The sequence below is a fragment of the Eschrichtius robustus genome, chromosome 4, assembly GCF_028021215.1.
Source record: "Eschrichtius robustus isolate mEscRob2 chromosome 4, mEscRob2.pri, whole genome shotgun sequence".
In the NCBI taxonomy this organism is placed as follows: domain Eukaryota; kingdom Metazoa; phylum Chordata; class Mammalia; order Artiodactyla; family Eschrichtiidae; genus Eschrichtius; species Eschrichtius robustus.
The window spans coordinates 40,240,567-40,259,459 of NC_090827.1; the positions used below are offsets into that span (position 1 = coordinate 40,240,567).

The following is an 18,893-nucleotide window of genomic DNA, read 5'->3' on the forward strand; positions in this document are numbered from 1 at the left end:
ATGCAGAATATTATAAAATATTATTGAGACAGTTCTAAGAAGGCCTAAATAAAAGGAAGGATATTTCATGTCCATCTGTATTTCATTCTAAAAATGTCTGTTTTTCTCAATTCTTAATCTACCTGGAGGCAGGTATATCTAAATAAACATTATCTTTAATAATTAATAAAAATTATGGCATGGCTTGTGGGATTAAAGTTTAAAAAAAGAGAAAATTGAAATAACGGAAAATGATAGTAAGAAATTCAAAACGGAGGAAGAGCAAATCTAAAGTGCTTCATAGCCCTTTTATTATCCTGGAGAGGATAAGATTTTTGCTAAATTTTACTGTATTTAAATCAATATTATTTGTTTATCAAAGACACCTTAGATAAAGTGAAAAGACTAGCCACAATATAATTAACAAAGGATTAGTACCAACAGTGTAACAGAATTCCTCCAAATCTGGGGTGGAAGCATAGGGATAGAATTTGCAAGAGGCACACAGTAGATGATAGTTTCTGTCAATATTATAGTTTTTGGGCTGAGGGATGATTTTATTTGTGTTCATGATAATACTAAATAATACAAAAATTAAATTAAAGGGGGCAATTCATGGACAAGTGATGATAATGCATCATGAAACAATAATTTCTATTAATCTAATTCTAGATACCTGAGTCCAGACAACAAATACATGCATGTACAATAAATGATGATAGATACGTAGATAGATAGATAGATAGACAGACAGGAAGACAGAGAAAAGTGATGCCAGTTTGTTTTTTTTTTAAACTAGGAAAGTTCTAGGCCACCAGGAATAAGTATGAGCCCTAAAAAACAAATTACTCTAAGGAACATTAAACCCCTACGGAATCAGGCTTATTTATATTTTCTGCTTTTATTATTTTTGTCCTTTCCTGGCAGTTCAGCCAGGTTACTAAAGTTATTTTTTTAATATTTAACTAGCAATTTTAGGTGTTCTGTACCCAGAAGTCTTTCCTTACATGGTTGTTCACGATATGCTCAGAAACATGCGTGCACACACACACACACACACAGCTGTATTTTTTCTAGCTGTAATTTTTTTTATTCAAAATGACAACAACATATTTGAGCTCCATTGGTGAAAATATTTATTCTGATAAATTAGATAACTTTCCTCATTGAATAGAAAAAATAAACATGAAAATTGTTACCACTCTTTTAGAAAATAAAATAGCAGTATCTTCATTCATCCAACAAAATATAGTGAGCACTTCCTATGTTCCAGGAATGATTCTGGGTCCAAGGGATTTATTAATGAATTAATTAGTCAAAACTATCTGCATTCATGGAGATTACATTCTAGCAGGAGTAGACAAAACCAAATAAGTAAAATAGGCAATATGTCCTGAGGACTTAAGTGTTAGAGATCAAAATAAAGCAGGATTGGTAAATGGGGCTGGGTGGGGGGTATAGTTGCTACTATAATAGGCTGGTCAGAGATGGCTTCACTGATCTGAAGCCATCTGGACAAAGCCCAGAATTGGTAATGGAGTGATGCTGTGATGTCTAAGGTAAAGAGCTTTCTAGGCAGAAAACAACATGTACAAAGTTCCTGAGTCAGGCATGTTAAGTTCGAAATGCCTAATAAAAACCCAGGCAGAAATGTTGATTAACCATTTGAATGTGAGCTGGAATTGAGGAGAATGACCAGGCTGGAGATATAAATGTGGAGTCATCTGCATGTAAATGGTAGTTAAAGCTATGGATTAGATAAAATTACCAAGAGAATGAGTATAGCTCGAGAAAAAATTCAAAAATTAATCTCCAGGCCTATGAACATTGAGGGCCCCCAGATACCCAGTGAGAGTTTAAAAAAATGTTGGAGTTTAGAAGGTAGTCTGGTTGACTGGTGGTGCTCTTCAAAATGAGATTTTGGAACTACTTCAAAGGTCTCTAGGCCATAACTCTCAGAGAAAATATATATATATATATACACACACATATATATGTGTATGTGTGTATATATGTATATATATATATACGTATATAGTATGACAGGCACCAAACTCACTGGAGGAGAAGAGCTCAAGGAATGAAGAAGCCAATGAGTTAGAGAGCTTATTTATTTGGATACCAAAATCACAAAGAGTTATTACAAGACTAGAGCTAGTGAAAGTTACAAGGATCCAGGGGCTAAATTCTTTAGGATATGAGAGAATGGATACAAATCAATAGATTACAGTAGGAAGGAGAGGTAATGAAGGATATTTTGATGACATGATATTCAAAGCTGGGAGATTTAGCAACGAGGGAGGGAGAATGGTCTAGAAACAGCATGAGGAATAAGGAGGCCACCTCCCCATCTCTAGTCCCAGAGACATGAAGCATGAGAGAGAGAGAAGACCATCACCTCTTAAGAGAGCAGCAGAGAAATAAATGTCCTGAGGGTTGCGGACAGAGCACAGATTTCAACTAGACCAAGAAGGTGAAGGGAACACTTAGAAGAGGTTAAGGATTCAGGATTTTTGCTGGCTACTGGCTAGCAGTTCAAGGAGAACAGTAAATAGGTTTCAGAGGTGGGAAGGGTGAGGGATAAAGTCAGAAAAGAAAGACATACAGAATTATATAGATAGTGGGGTTTTGATGATAAGAGGTGACCTGGAAGTCCTTGGTGTCTTGTGGAGACTAATGTAGACAGAGTTAAAGGACACATTTAATAAGATTCATCCTGAGGGTCTCAAGGCTGTGAACCTAGCAAGTAGGGAGAGGTAAGAAATCTTGCCAAGAGCAGAGTCTGGGGGGATTGGTCCTCTTCTCTCCTGCCAATGATTATGTAGAGAGGTTTTAATATCTGAGAAGCAGCCATACAGGAAAAGGACATTTTCTAACCTTTCATCCCTTTCTTTGAGGGCAGTTTCATTCTTTCCTTGAGGATGACAGAGAACTGAAAGGATCTGCACCAGGCCACACAGAGAACTGGTTCTTATGGAGAGCAACGTGGGCTTCTTTGACACCTTCCTAGAACTCTCTTTGAAAAAGTCTGTTAAAGAGTTTCTACCATGGGCCTATTCCATTAGAATCATAAAGATGGGGAGAAAAATCACCAGTGAAAGGGGTGCTTGAGGAATACCAATTTAAAAATGACCTTCCAGGGCTTCCTTGGTGGCGCAGTGGTTGAGAATCTGCCTGCTAATGCAGGGGACACGGGTTCGAGCCCTGGTCTGGGAAGATCCCACATGCCGTGGAGCAACTAGGCCCGTGAGCCACAACTACTGAGCCTGCGCGTCTGGAGCCTGTGCTCCGCAACAAGAGAGGCCACGATAGTGAGAGGCCCGCGCACCGCGATGAAGAGTGGCTCCTGCTTGCCACAACTAGAAAAAGCCCTCGCACAGAAACGAAGACCCAACACAGCCAAAAATAAATAAATTAATTAATTAATTAATTAAAAAAAAAAAAAGATGACCTTCCAAATTCACTGAAATAGGAGGGCAAACAGGAAGAGTCAAGGTCTAGAACAGGATGCGAACAATGACAATGGCAAAAATAGTTGAATCCAGGAAAGGCTGCCATGATTGTGTTTACACAATAACCATAAACCTCACTTCCTGAGTTCAGTGCTTTGATAGTGTAAGGCAATGTTGTAATGAGGTGTGTCTTGTGCTTCTAGTAATACGTCCTTTAAGAGGTCAAAGCCTTTTCAAGTCTATCATGCTTTACTATGTATATCAAGGGAACTGTAGCTAAGAATTACAGCTCAATTTATTAAGCACTAGGATGTATGTTATACACTTTACAAGCATTATCAAAAAAACTTTAGGTAGGTATTGTTATTATTCCCAATTTAACCAATGAGGAAACTGAGTCACAGAGTGATTAACTTGAATGAGGTTTCCCAGCTAGAAACTGTCAGGGTCAGAATTCTAACCTCATTAGAGTAACTACAATAACTCCAGTGCCTACACTCTTAATCACTGTGCTATACTGCCTTAAAAGGCAAGGCTTCAAGCAGTATAAGGTACATACATTTACATATATAATATTATAAATATATTATTATTATATACTATATGTCAAATGGATAGAAATCATGACTTTGTCTTAATTCCTATGTTCTAATTTCCTTTCCTTTTTCCTTTAATAAGAATAATTTATTTATCCTAAAAAAAAATTGGCCAACTTTAAGAGCCCAGTAAATTACCGAACACCCCAGAGAAAACCACAAGATCTATATTCTCTCACAATTTAAGCAACATTCTGTTATTAAACAGACCTCAGTGGCTGTTTCAGACATTCAGGGAAGCTGTAACTTACTAAACTAAACAGAGTTACAATAATATATGTGGAGAAAAGTCTTTGTTGTACAAATTTTTAGACTATAGCCTTAAAATGAACTAAAAAATTAGCAAGCATAAAAATTATATTCATTATTTCTTCACCCAAGACACAAAGCCAGGACCACACCTAGGTTATTCAAAAAGAAAATCAACATTTTTCACATTTTACTAGTAGCTTACATAAAATAAGTTTCTGGCCACAGGCCCTCAGATATTTCTGCCCTTATTTTTTAAAATGTTGCAATTATAAAAGAGCAGTTTCGCTTAAAACAAAACAAAATAAAACAAAAACCTCACATACAACAAAGCAGTGATGAAATTCCCATTCTTATTTGATTAAAAATACCTTTCATTTTAAGGAAAAAAGAATAGCTACCCTGTAGCATTTGGAAATAATGATTTTTACTGCCATTTTTTATCATTTTAGCCTGTTTAACTTTAAATTTCCCATGAGGTTTATGAGTATTGAGAGACTTACATCATAAAACTAATAATCTGCCCAACAATTTGGTTTTAAATCATGTAAAGTACACTGCATAACATTTTACTTATTTTTATGGTATCTGTGCAGTCTACATATAATCAGCGTAAACAAGAACTATAAAAAGATAGTGTCCAGTGTTATTCTTTTACATGTTTATATTCACTGCTGTTATTATTGTATTTGATTTTCCCAAATTCTTTTTTCTTTTATCAGTTATCAAGTTTTAGCTTACTGTATAGAAACAGACACACAGATACATACAGAAGTATATTCCATTTGAGTGGATTCTCCTTTCAATTTATCTTCATTCATTCATACATTCATTTAACAAATGTTTATTAATGCCCAATATGTGCCAGTCACTGTGGTAAGTATATGGATTCTTTAGCTTTCATGAAGCTATAGTTCTATTAGTAAATATTTCAGATATTTCAGCAGAACATTCTTGCATAGCTAGAACTTTTAGCAAATCTCAAAACATATCATGTAGGTGCCAGCCTTCCACTCACAATTTCACAATAATCTATAGCTAGTAACTGGGATTCTCTCAACAAATATTTTAGCAGAAAGGTCTTCTATCTTATCTTTAGCACTAAACAGTGGTCAAGCTCCGGTATAGTAAGCTCCACATATACAGAGAAAGAAGACTCACATATCTACTTTCAAACTAAAGCCATGAGAATTATCAAACACTTCAATGGGCTAATAGGCTCCTCCACAAGGGAAAGACACATGTGATTTACCTGAGGTGGATGGTATTTGAAAATAGAGGCTTTCATCAACCCTTAGGATGATCCTGAATAAACTCTAAATGTCACACAATTAGTAGAACTTTCACTACGTCGTAGTTAAGGGCTGTAAACCTCAGCTTTCAGGGTCATCGGGTTTTTTTTAAAATATTTTATTTGTTTATTTTATTTATTTATTTATTTATTTATTTATTTATTTATTTATATATTTTTGGCTACGTTGGGTCTTAGTTGTGGCACGCAGGAATTTCGTTGAGGCATGTGGGCTCTTCGTTGCAGCGGGCGGGCTTCTCTCTAGTTGCAGTGTGTGGGTTTTCTCTCTCTAGTTGTGGCACACGGGCTCCAGAGCATGTGGGCTCTGTAGTTTGCAGCACGCAGGCTCTCTAGTTGAGGCACAAGAGCTCAGTAGTTGTGGTGCATGGGCTTAGTCGCCCTGCAGCATGTGGGATCTTAGTTCCCCGACCAGGGACCAAACCCGTGTCCCCTGCATTGGAAGGCAGATTCTTTACCACTGGACCACCAGGGAAGTCTCTAGGGTTATCAGATTTTAAGACTGTTATCTATTAAAACTATTTCACCCACTGGACCCTATACCATATGAGGAATTTTTGACAGCACTTACCTCTTCACATACATACTTAATGCTAGACTCAACTGAGACCCACACATTATTCTACTACCCTGGGGCTTCAAATTAGCTGATCAAGCCTTAAAAGAATTTAAGCTATGGACAAATATAACAAGCAAAAATTTTAAATAGACCTATTGTATGTGTTCAAGATTCTGACATTATATTCACAAACAGTAATAGTTTGGATGAATATTGGTTCGATTAATAAAAATGTGTTTGATCAGCCTCCAGTTGATGTTTAAATTCCTTCTATAATAATCCAAACAAATAAAGGCTGGTAAAATTGTAGATGGATAAAGGAAATTTTAAACAAGAGTGCCTTGAGAACCCAAGGAGGAGTTTATTCTGCAAATTTTCAAAAATGTATTCCAAAATCAATCAAAGTCCCACTCTACAAGAAGAGTTTTCTCTTAATGACAGCCTGAAGCTCAAGAACATGAGTAACAAGTTAAAAAGAGGGAAAACTACAAAATAGTTTATTTGAATCAACAGCCCCTAAGGTCATCAGATAGCTCACCAAGTTCCAGAGAGTTGCTCAATCACACTTAAGGGACATTAGAGGGTCACCTATATTTTCTTTTGAAGAAATACATATTTTTTTAAAATAACAAAAACTCAACTATAGAGAGACGTTTAAAATTATAAGAATTTATTCTTATAATTTCCTAAAACCTTCAATATTTACACACATTAAAAAAAATCCAATCTCTAAAGTTCAAATAAAGGAGCTGAAAATTAGTTATTAGTGGTTGTTTCTGAAATCTCTATCTTGTGACACATTATTTGAAATGAAATATAAAGGAAATGACTGTTCAACAGTAGCTGTTTGACTTTGCATTTTAAATGAATAAAAAATAATGAAAGTCACTGTGTTGCTACCACACTTAAGCAGTGTGACTCACCATTTTCTTTCAAAAGCCCCATGGAAGAGGAGGTCATGGGTCGTAAGTGCAAGCCAAGGTTGATGATGGGGAAGGCACAAAATGAGTCCACCATTCTGTTTCCAAAACATGAAGGTAGAGCTTTGAGTGATTTACTAGTAATCAAACTTTCTAGACTAATGTTACAGGATTAGATGCAAATCATGGAGAGAAAACCTCATCTCCTATCGACAGAGACTATGACTATTGTATCCTCAGGACCCTCACTGCAGAGTAAGGGGCACATGGTAGGCCCTCTATAAATATTTATTATTGAATGAAGACAAAATAATACCAAATTTTGCTGTATATCTAAGCAGGGATAACATAGGAACATTTGCTTTCTGAAAGAAAAATTCTAATAAAAATCAGAAAAATGAACATGCATCATATCTATTTCTTCTGTTTTGCAAGAGATTTTAAATAATATGTTTTCTTATCATGACTTGGAGAGCTTCAATCAAGTCAGCTGAATCAAAAAAGGGACACCATGTAGCAACTTTAGAAAATGTGAATAAGCAAAAGTAAGAAAATAAAAATTACCCCTAATTCACTACCCTAGTACATGAATAATAACTGCAAAGCCTTAAATGCTTCCTATGAGCTGAGCACTATTCTAAGCCCTTTATATGTCTTACCGCATTTAATACTCACAACAAGCCTCTGAATATTTACTATTATTATACCCATTTTATAAAGGAAGAGACTAAGAGATTTAGGGGTTAAGTAGTATATAGTTCAGATTACTCCAGCTACAAATGGGTGGAGCCAGGATTTGAATCCAGGCAGTGGGATTTAAGGCACTAGTAAGCATCTTATTACTACTTTATACTCACTCCATTTGTCATGATTAACATGTGTAATATACCCCACACCTTCTCTATGTTTAGGTGTACATAAATGTACATGAACTTTTTAGCTTATTTTTTATACTTGATAACATATAGTGAATATATTTCTTTGTAAATGTACAAAGATGCACGTCATTATTTTGGCCTACAAATGCAATTGCTAGTTCAAATATTATAGAAATGTTACATAAATTTTTAGGATTTTAAAACATTCTGCCAATCAAAAAACTAGGGTCTATGAAGAAAGTCTGTGACTGTCCGCTTTTGAGTTTCATATCTGGCATATAGTAGGTATTCAATAAATAGTAAATAAATGAGTGACTTACAGGATCCATTAGTCTAGCTGTCACTCATGTGGTCACGTTTATGCAGTTGGCCAAAGAACTGAGGTACCCCTTATATGACAAAATCATATTGTCAAGGGAAAATATGAGAGGTTTGAGTATGCAGGAAGCTTTGCAAAACTCCATTTGAAATTCTAGAATTTTTTTTATATGATCAAGAATGGGATCAAGATACATAGCTGTAGTTTGCTTTGCTTCCTTATAACTAGTCCCTGGTTAACTATTAGTTAAATCTCCAAATTAGAATTATTAATTGCATTTTTCAATGATTCCCTATTAATGAAAGATTCTAACAGAAGTAGACCACAATTCGTTCACTTAAGCAAAATATTGTGCAAACATTAAGGTGAAATACCAGAGTTGTTTCAACACAAATGTGAAATGCCATGAGGAATTCTATCATTATTTTATAATATCCTCATTATGTTATTAAATTGATCAGAATAACCTAAATACAAATTGTTATGTAACACATAAGAAACTCCCACTGACCACAAAAGTAGGGGAAGAAGTTGAGGCTCACTTGCCTGAAATACAGAATGCATTTACAGAAATGCAGTTGTCATACCTTCAAATATACCAAATATTATCAACTAAAAAATTAGCTCTAATAAATAAATGCATAATAAATAAATTTCCTTGATGGAAAATTAATATTTAGAATGCACTCACATTTATCATTATTGAAATAAAATGAGTATTTAATGTATGATAATTAATCTTTGAAGTTAGAATTCAAAGGTGTATTGAAGAACTTCAGTTCCTTAAACTTAAACTTGAAAATGCAGAAGTATTCAATTTTGTTTTCCTTTTCAAGTCAAACATAGAGAAATTTGTGAAAAGGGAAAAAACCATACATTTATAAGATTCCATCATATTTCTTTTTTTTTTTTTTTAAAGCTTGGTTATGGGGTTAGGGAGAAGATGGTGGAAGAGTAAGACGCGGAGATCACCTTCCTTCCCACAGATACAGTAGAAATACATCTACACGTGGAACTGCTCCTACAGAACACCCACTGAACGCTGGCAGAAAACGTCAGACCTCCCAAAAGGCAAGAAACTCCCCCCGTACCTGGGTAGGGCAAAAGAAAAAAGAAATAACAGAGACAAAAGAATAGGGATGGCACCTGCACCAGTGGGAGGGAGCTGTGAAGGCGGAAAGATTTCCACGCACTAGGAAGGACCTTCGCAGGCAGAGACTGCGGGTGGCAGAGGGGGGAAGCTTCGGAGCCCCGTAGCAGAGCGCAGCAACAGGGGTGCGGAGGGCTAAGCGGAGAGATTCCCGCACGGAGGCTAGGCGCCGAGCAGCACTCACCAGCCCGAGAGGCTCGTCTGCTCACCCGCCGGGGCGGGCGGGGCTGGGAGCTGAGGCTCGGGCTTTGGTCGGATCCCAGGGAGAGGGCTGGGGTTGGCAGCGTGAACACAGCCTGAAGGGGTTAGCGCACCACAGCTAGCCAGGAGGGAGTCCGGGAAAAAGTCTGCAGCTGCCGAAGAGGCAAGAGAATTTTTCTTCCCTCTTTGTTTCCTGGTGCGCGAGGAGAGGGGATTCAGAGCGCCGCCTAAACGAACTCCAGAGACGGGCGCGAGCCGCGGCTATCAGCGCGGACCCCACAGCTACAGGGGCGCAGAGGAAAAAGCGGAGAGACTCCCGCACAGAGGGTCAGCGCCGAGCAGCACTCACCAGCCTGAGAGGCTTGTCTGCTCACCCACCAGGGCGGGCGGGGCTGGGAGCTGAGGCTCGGGCTTCGGTCGGATCCCAGGGAGAGGACTGGGGTTGGTGGCGTGAACACAGCCTGAAGGGGTTAGCGCACCACAGCTGGCTGGGAGGGAGACCGGGAAAAAGTCTGCAGCTGCCGAAGAGGCAAGAGAATTTTTCTTGCTTCTTTGTTTCGCGGCGCGCAAGGAGAGGGGATTCAGAGCGCCGCCTAAACGAACTCCAGAGACTGGCGCGAGCCGCGGCGATCAGCGCGGACCCCAGAGGCGGGCACGAGCCGCGGCTAACAGCGCAGAACCGAGACACAGGCGCGAGCCGCGGTTATCAGCGCGGACCACAGAGACGGGCGTGAGACGCTGGGGCTGCTGCTGCCGCCTCCAAAAATCCTGTGTGGGAGCACAGGTCACTCTCCACACCGCCCCTCCCGGGAGCCTGTGCAGCCCGCCACTGCCAGGGTCCCATGATCCAGGGACAACTTCCCCGGGAGAACGCACTGCGCGCCTCAGGCTGCTGCAACGTCACGCCGGCCTCTGACGCCGCAGGCTCGCCCCGCCTCCTCTATACCCCTCCCTCCCCGCGGCCTGGGTGAGCCAGAGCCCCCGAAGCAGCTGTTCCTTTAACGCCGTCCTGTCTGGGCGGGGAACAGACACCCTCAGGCGACCTACATGCAGAGGCGGGTCCAAATCCAAAGCTGAACACTGGGAGCTGTGTGAACAGAGAAGAGAAGGGGAAATCTCTCCCAGCAGCCTCAGAAGCAGCGGATTAAAACTCCACAAACAACTTGATGTGCCTGCATCTGTTGAATATCTGAATAGACAACGAATCATCCCAAATTCAGGAGGTGGACTTTGGGAGCAGGATATATTAATTTTTCCCCTTTTCCTTTTTTTGTGAGTGTATATGTATCTGCTTCTGGGTGAGATTTTGTCTGTATAGCTTTGCTTTATAATAGCTTTATTTTACTTCACTATATTATAGCCTCTTTCTTTCTTTCTTTCTATTTTTTCTCCCTTTTACTCTGAGCCGTGTGGACGAAAGGCTCTTGGTGCTCCAGCCAGGCATCAGGGCCGTACCTCTGAGGTGGGAGAGCCAACTTCAGGACACTGGTCCACAAGAGACCTCCCAGCTCCACGTAATACCAAATGGCAAAAATCTCTCAGAGATCTCCATCTCAACATCAAGACCCAGCATCACTCAATGACCAGCAAGCTACAGTGATGAACACCCTATGCCAAACAACTAGCAAGACAGGAACACAGCCCCATCCATTAGCAGAGAGGCTGCCTAAAATCATAATAAGGCCACAGACACCCCAAAATACACCACCAGACGTGGACGTGCCCACCAGAAAGACAAGATCCAGCCTCATCCACCAGAACTCAGGCACTAGTTCCCTCCACCAGGAAGCCTTCACAACCCACTGAACCAACCTTAGCCACTGGGGACAGATACCAAAAACAACGGGAACTACGAACCTGCAGCCTGTGAAAAGGAGACCCCAAATACAGTAAGATAAGCAAAATGAGATGACAGAAAAACACACAGCAGATGAAGGAACAGGGTCAAAACACACCAGACTTAACAAATGCAGAGGAAATAGGTAGTCTACCTGAAAAAGAATTCAGAATAATGATAGTAAGGATGATCCAAAATCTTGGAAATAGAATAGACAAAATGCAAGAAACATTTAACAAGGACGTAGAAGAACTAAAGAGGAACCAAGCAACGATGAAAAACACAATAAATGAAATTAAAAATACTCTAGATGGGATCAATAGCAGAATAACTGAGGCAGAAGAAAGGATAAGTGACCTGGAAGATAAAATGGTGGAAATAACTACTGCAGAGCAGGATAAAGAAAAAAGAATGAAAAGAACTGAGGACAGTCTCAGAGACCTCTGGGACAACATTAAACGCACCAACATTCGAATTATAGGGGTCCCAGAAGAAGAAGAGAAAAAGAAAGGGACTGAGAAAATATTTGAAGAGATTACAGTTGAAAACTTCCCTAATATGGGAAAGGAAATAGTTAACCAAGTCCTGGAAGCACAGAGAGTCCCATACAGGATAAACCCAAGGAGAAACACGCCAAGACACATATTAATCAAACTGTCAAAAATTAAATATAAGGAAAACATATTAAAGGCAGCAAGGGAAAAAAAACAAATAACACACAAGGGAATCCCCATAAGGTTAACAGAGGATCTTTCAGCAGAAACTCTGCAAGCCAGAAGGGAGTGGCAGGGTATACTTAAAGTGATGAAGGAGAAAAACCTACAACCAAGATTACTCTACCCAGCAAGGATCTCATTCAGATTCGATGGGGAAATTAAAACCTTTACAGACAAGCAAAAGCTGAGAGAGTTCAGCACCACCAAACCAGCTTTACAACAAATGCTAAAGGAACTTCTCTAGGCAAGAAACCCAAGAGAAGGAAAACACCTACAATAACAAACCCAAAGCATTTAAGAAAATGGGAATAGGAACATACATATCGATAATTACCTTGAATGTAAATGGATTAAATGCTCCCACCAAAAGACACAGGCTGGCTGAATGGATACAAAAACAAGACCCATATATATGCTGTCTACAAGAGACCCACTTCAGACCTAGAGACACATACAGACTGAAAGTGAGGGGATGGAAAAAGATATTCCATGCAAATGGAAATCAAAAGAAAGCTGGAGTAGCAATTCTCATATCAGACAAAATAGACTTTAAAATAAAGACTATTACAAGAGACAAAGAAGGACACTATATAATGATCAAGGGATCGATCCAAGAGAAAGGTATTACAATTGTAAATATTTATGCACCCAACATAGGAGCACCTCAATACATAAGGCAAATACTAACAGCCATAAAAGGGGAAATCGACAGCAACACAGTCATAGTAGGGGACTTTAACACCCCACTTTCACCGATGGACAGATCATCCAAAATGAAAATAAATAAGGAAACACAAGCTTTAAATGATACATTAAACAAGATGGACTTAATTGATATTTATAGGACATTCCACCCAAAAACAACAGAATACACATTTTTCTCAAGTGCTCATGGAACATTCTCCAGGATAGATCATATCTTGGGTCACAAATCAAGCCTTGGTAAATTTCAGAAAATTGAAATCGTATCAAGTATCTTTTCTGACCACAACGCTATGAGACTAGATATCAATTACAGGAAAAGATCTGTAAAAAATACAAACACATGGAGGCTACACAATACACTACTTAATAACGAAGTGATCACTGAAGAAATCAAAGGGGAAATCAAAAAATACCTAGAAACAAATGACAATGGAGATACGATGACCCAAAACCTATGGGATGCAGCAAAAGCAGTGCTAAGAGGGAAGTTTATAGCAATACAAGCCTACCTCAAGAAACAGGAAACATCTCGAATAAACAACCTAACCTTGCACCTAAAGCAATTAGAGAAAGAAGAACAAAAAACCCCCACAGCCAGCAGAAGGAAAGAAATCACAAAGATTAGGTCAGAAATAAATGAAAAAGAAATGAAGGAAACAATAGCAAAAATCAATGAAACTAAAAGCTGGTTCTTTGAGAAGATAAACAAAATTGATAAACCATTAGCCAGACTCATCAAGAGACAAAGGGAGAAGACTCAGATCAATAGAATTAGAAATGAAAAAGGAGAAGTAACCACTGACACTGCAGAAATACAAACGATCATGAGAGATTACTACAAGCAACACTATGCCAATAAAATGGACAACTTGGAAGAAATGGACAGATTCTTAGAAATGCACAAACTGCCGAGACTGAACCAGGAAGAAATAGAAAATATGAACAGACCAATCACAAGCACTGAAATTGAAACTGTGATTAAAAACCTTCCAACAAACAAAAGCCCAGGACCAGATGGCTTCACAGGCGAATTCTATCAAACATTTAGAGACGAGCTAACACCTATCCTTCTCAAACTCTTCCAAAATATTGCAGAGGGAGGAACACTCCCAAACTCATTCTACGAGGCCACCATCACCCTGATACCAAAACCAGACAAAGATGTCACAAAGAAAGAAAATTACAGGCCAATATCACTGATGAACATAGATGCAAAAATCCTCAACAAAATACTAGCAAACAGAATCCAACAGCATATTAGAAGGATCATACACCATGATCAAGTGGGGTTTATCCCAGGAATGCAAGGATTCTTCAACATACGCAAATCAATCAATGTGATACACCATATTAACAAATTGAAGGAGAAAAACCATATGATCATCTCAATAGATGCAGAGAAAGCTTTCGACAAAATTCAACACCCATTTATGATAAAAGCCCTGCAGAAAGTAGGCATAGAGGGAACTTTCCTCAACATAATAAAGGCCATATATGACAAACCCACAGCCAACATTGTCCTCAATGGTGAAAAACTGAAACCATTTCCACTAAGATCAGGAACAAGACAAGGTTGCCCACTCTCACCACTATTATTCAACATAGTTTTGGAAGTGTTAGCCACAGCAATCAGAGAAGACAAAGAAATAAAAGGAATCCAAATCGGAAAAGAAGAAGTAAAGCTGTCACTATTTGCAGATGACATGATACTATACATAGAGAATCCTAAAGATGCTACCAGAAAACTCCTAGAGCTAATCAATGAATTTGCTAAAGTAGCAGGATACAAAATTAATGCACAGAAGTCTCTTGCATTTCTATACACTAATGATGAAAAATCTGAAAGTGAAATTAAGAAAACACTCCCGCTTACCATTGCAACAAAAAGAATAAAATATCTAGGAATAAACCTACCTAAGGAGACAAAAGACCTGTATACAGAAAATTATAAGACACTGATGAAAGAAATTAAAGATGATACAAATAGATGGAGAGATATACCATGTTCCTGGATTGGAAGAATCAACATTGTGAAAATGACTCTACTACCCAAAGCAATCTACAGATTCAATGCAATCCCTATCAAACTACCACTGGCATTTTTCACAGAACTAGAACAAAAAATTTCACAATTTGTATGGAAACACAAAAGACCCCGAATAGCCAAAGCAATCTTGAGAACGAAAAATGGAGCTGGGGGAATCAGGCTCCCTGACTTCAGACTATATTACAAAGCTTCAGTAATCAAGACAGTTTGGTACTGGCACAAAAACAGAAATATAGATCAATGGAACAGGATAGAAAGCCCAGAGATAAACCCACACACATATGGTCACCTTATCTTTGATAAAGGAGGCAAGCATATACAGTGGAGAAAAGACAGCCTCTTCAATAAGTGGTGCTGGGAAAATTGGACAGGTACATGTAAAAGTATGAAATTAGAACACTCCCTGACACCATGCACAAAAATAAACTCAAAATGGATTAAAGACCTAAGTGTAAGGGCAGACACTATCAAACTCTTCGAGGAAAACATAGGCAGAACACTCTATGACATACATCACAGCAAGATTCTTTTTGACCCAGCTCCCAGAGAAATGGAAATAAGAACACAAATAAACAAATGGGACCTAATGAAACTTAAAAGCTTTTGCACAGCAAAGGAAACCATAAACAAGACCAAAAGACAACCATCAGAATGGGAGAAAATATTTGCAAATGAAGCAACTGACAAAGGGTTAATCTCCAAGATTTACAAGCAGCTCATGCAGCTCAATAACAAAAAAACCAACAACCCAATCCAAAAATGGGCAGAAGACCTAAATAGACATTTCTTCAAAGAAGATATACAGATGGCCTACAGACACATGAAAGAATGCTCAACATCATTAATCATTAGAGAAATGCAAATCAAAACTACAATGAGATATCATCTCACACCGGTCAGAATGGCCATCATCAAAGAATCTAGAAACAATAAATGCTGGAGAGGGTGTGGAGGAAAGGGAACACTCTTGCACTGTTGGTGGGAATGTAAATTGATACAGCCACTATGGAGAACAGTATGGAGGTTCCTTAAAAAACTAAAAATAGAACTACCATACGACCCAGCAATCCCACTACTGGGCATATACCCTGAGAAAACCATAGGTCAAAAAGAGTCATGTACCAAAATGTTCATTGCAGCTCTATTTACAATAGCCAGGACATGGAAGCAACCTAAATGTCCATCGACAGATGAATGGATAAAGAAGATGTGGCACATATATATAATGGAATATTACTCAGCCATAAAAAGAAATGAAATGGAGGTATTTGTAATGAGGTGGATGGAGTTAGAGTCTGTCATACAGAGTGAAGTAAGTCAGAAAGAGAAAAACAAATACAGTATGCTAACACATATATACGGAATCTAAGGAAAAAAAAAAAAAAAAAGGGCCATGAAGAACCTAGTGGCAAGACGGGAATAAAGACACAGACCTACCAGAGAATGGACTTGAGGATATGGGGAGGGGGTGGGGTGAGATGTGACAGGGTAAGAGAGTGTCATGGACATATATACACTACCAAATGTAAAATAGATAGCTAGTGGGAAGCAGCCGCATAGCACAGGGAGATCAGCTTGGTGCTTTGTGACCACCTAGAGGGGTGGGATGGGGAGGGTGGGAGGGAGGGAGATGCAAGAGGGAAGAGAAATGGGAACATATTGTATATGTATAACTGATTCACTTTGTTATAAAGCAGAAGCTAACACTCCATTGTAAGGCAATTATACTTCAATAAAGATGTTTAAAAAAAAAAAAAAAGCTTGGTTATTATAATGCATATTTTCCTTAATCCTCCTCCCATTTACCTTTTTAATAAACTTTTTTTTTTTAAACTAACTTTGGGTTTATTTATTTATTTATTTATGGCTGTGTTGGGTCTTCGTTTCTGTGCGAGGGCTTTCTCTAGTTGCGGCAAGTGGGGGCCACTCTTCATCGCGGTGCGCGGGCCTCTCACTATCGAGGCCTCTCTTGTTGCGGAGCACAGGCTCCAGACGCGCAGGCTCAGTAATTGTGGCTCACGGGCCTAGTTGCCCCGCGGCATGTGGGATCTTCCCAGACCAGGGCTCGAACCCGTGTCCCCTGCATTGGCAGGCAGATTCTCAACCACTGCGCCACCAGGGAAGCCCCATATTTCTTCATGTATTTTCCAAGGAAATTTCTTTTGTTGGGTCAATATTTTTATGGTCTACCTAAAAATATTATGTGTCACCTTAAAAATTAGTGTTTTCCACAGCATCTTCTAGGAAATTATAAGTCGTTTCTGTACAACTCCTCTCTCTGGGTTCTATTTGTCTTGAACAGAAACCTTTCCAGAGTCTCACAAAGAGTTGGGCAGTTCATGCTAATTAGTCCGAAAGCCTTCCCTGCATTGTTAACAACCCCCTACCTGATTTCCTGACTGATTCCATTTTCTTTTCTGTTGCCTATACCCTCATGGCTAAGTCACTTCTAACATTTATGAAATGAAGCCAACTGCTGTGGTAGGAAACAAGTTACCGCCATACGTTAGCTATAAATAAAGACAAGGCAGCCTTGGTGGATGGAAGTTCAGTCTCTATGTACCCCAGGCTGTCACTGAAGTACTTGCTCTTAATTTCAAAGGGTGTTGATCTTCCTCATTAAGTAGGATTTGTTTTCATTAAACATGGATTGTTAGGATGTCAAGAGATCTTTATCTTTCACCAGTTGCTGAAGAAACAATTCTTTGGGAAATACTTAACTCTCTTGAGAAAGACATACTGAAAGATATTAAACCTGATCAGATTTATTATTAATGAGTGCTCCAATTGTCCCTAAATTATTACTATTTTTCCTTGGATTACAGCCCCATCTAAATATACTGAAAATGGTAGTTTTTCAACATCAGTTCAGGTAGCTTTTCTAGTTTTAAAGTTTAGCTGAAATTCTAAACTGTTTGGTTAAATTGCTATATTAACTACTCTTTTAGCAGGTAACACTGCTAGATCAACCTGGGTCTCAGGTTAACTTAAGTAAAGGCAAAAGAACATTTTTTTTAACTAGTAAATTTCCAGTACAACCATTTATTTTCCTTCCTAATTAATATCTTCTCTTACCACGGATAAAACCAAACCCTCAATATTAAAGCTGTACATATACTCCACTCTTCCAAATTCCAGTACCGTATTACACTTTAAGCCAAGAAAGTGGTTACTTCTGAGCATAAAACTTGTAGTGTTAAGCACAGTTTGCAGGATAAATGTTGGAAGATCCAGGACATTCTTTACAGCCATAGCAACATTTTCTCTAATTTCTATTATTTATAGCTGTGCCAATTACCCCACATTTCTCACCATGTTATGTAATGAATTAATACAAAACAAGCCACTGAAAAATACATTTTAACAGAGCAGTATTTACATTCTACAAGTATAAATGTTCCTACAAAATGTGCTGAAGGGCCTTTAGAGGTTCTATCTGTAGCTTTAGGGCCAAATATTATGTACACAATTGTAACATTACCCCAAAGATGATGCTGTTATTTAGTGGAATAACTCAGAAAAGTAACTGACCCATCTCCAGACACCTTTGGAAAGCAGAAGCAATGCTCAAAATTCCTGCCTTCAAACTATGCTCAGTAGGATCACCCTCACCTTCTGTTAGAAAAGTACTAACTTTAAATTATTATATTAAAAAAGAAAAATTATAACAACTCTGCACCATAATAGCTGCAGATGAATTATTAAAATATCAAACTTATGTAATATTATCATAAAATATGGCATTTTTCTCAAGAAAGACACAAATTGGATTTGCGCTTATGCACTGTAAAACCCAGATGGTTTGCTTAACTATTCAGACATCTTCCAGTTCAAAAGTTAATTGAACTGAAAACTAAAATTTTGAAAATTAATATGCTTTGAGGTACTCAAGCAGAAGGATAAATTAGCCTCATGCATGGGGTGTTAACAGACTTGAGAAACCATGACAATTGGTCAACAAATACTGGCAAAGTAG

The 18,893-nt window shown here is 38.5% G+C and overlaps 1 protein-coding gene across 1 annotated transcript in view; it reads right to left on the bottom strand.

Annotated features, from left to right (window-relative positions):
• IQCM (IQ motif containing M) overlaps nt 1-18,893 on the bottom strand; it is a 371,477-nt gene that overhangs the window by 298,733 nt on the left and 53,851 nt on the right. Inside the window, 1 exon segment of the mRNA XM_068541959.1 lies at nt 3,910-3,930. Coding sequence (XP_068398060.1) covers nt 3,910-3,930 — 21 coding nt within the window.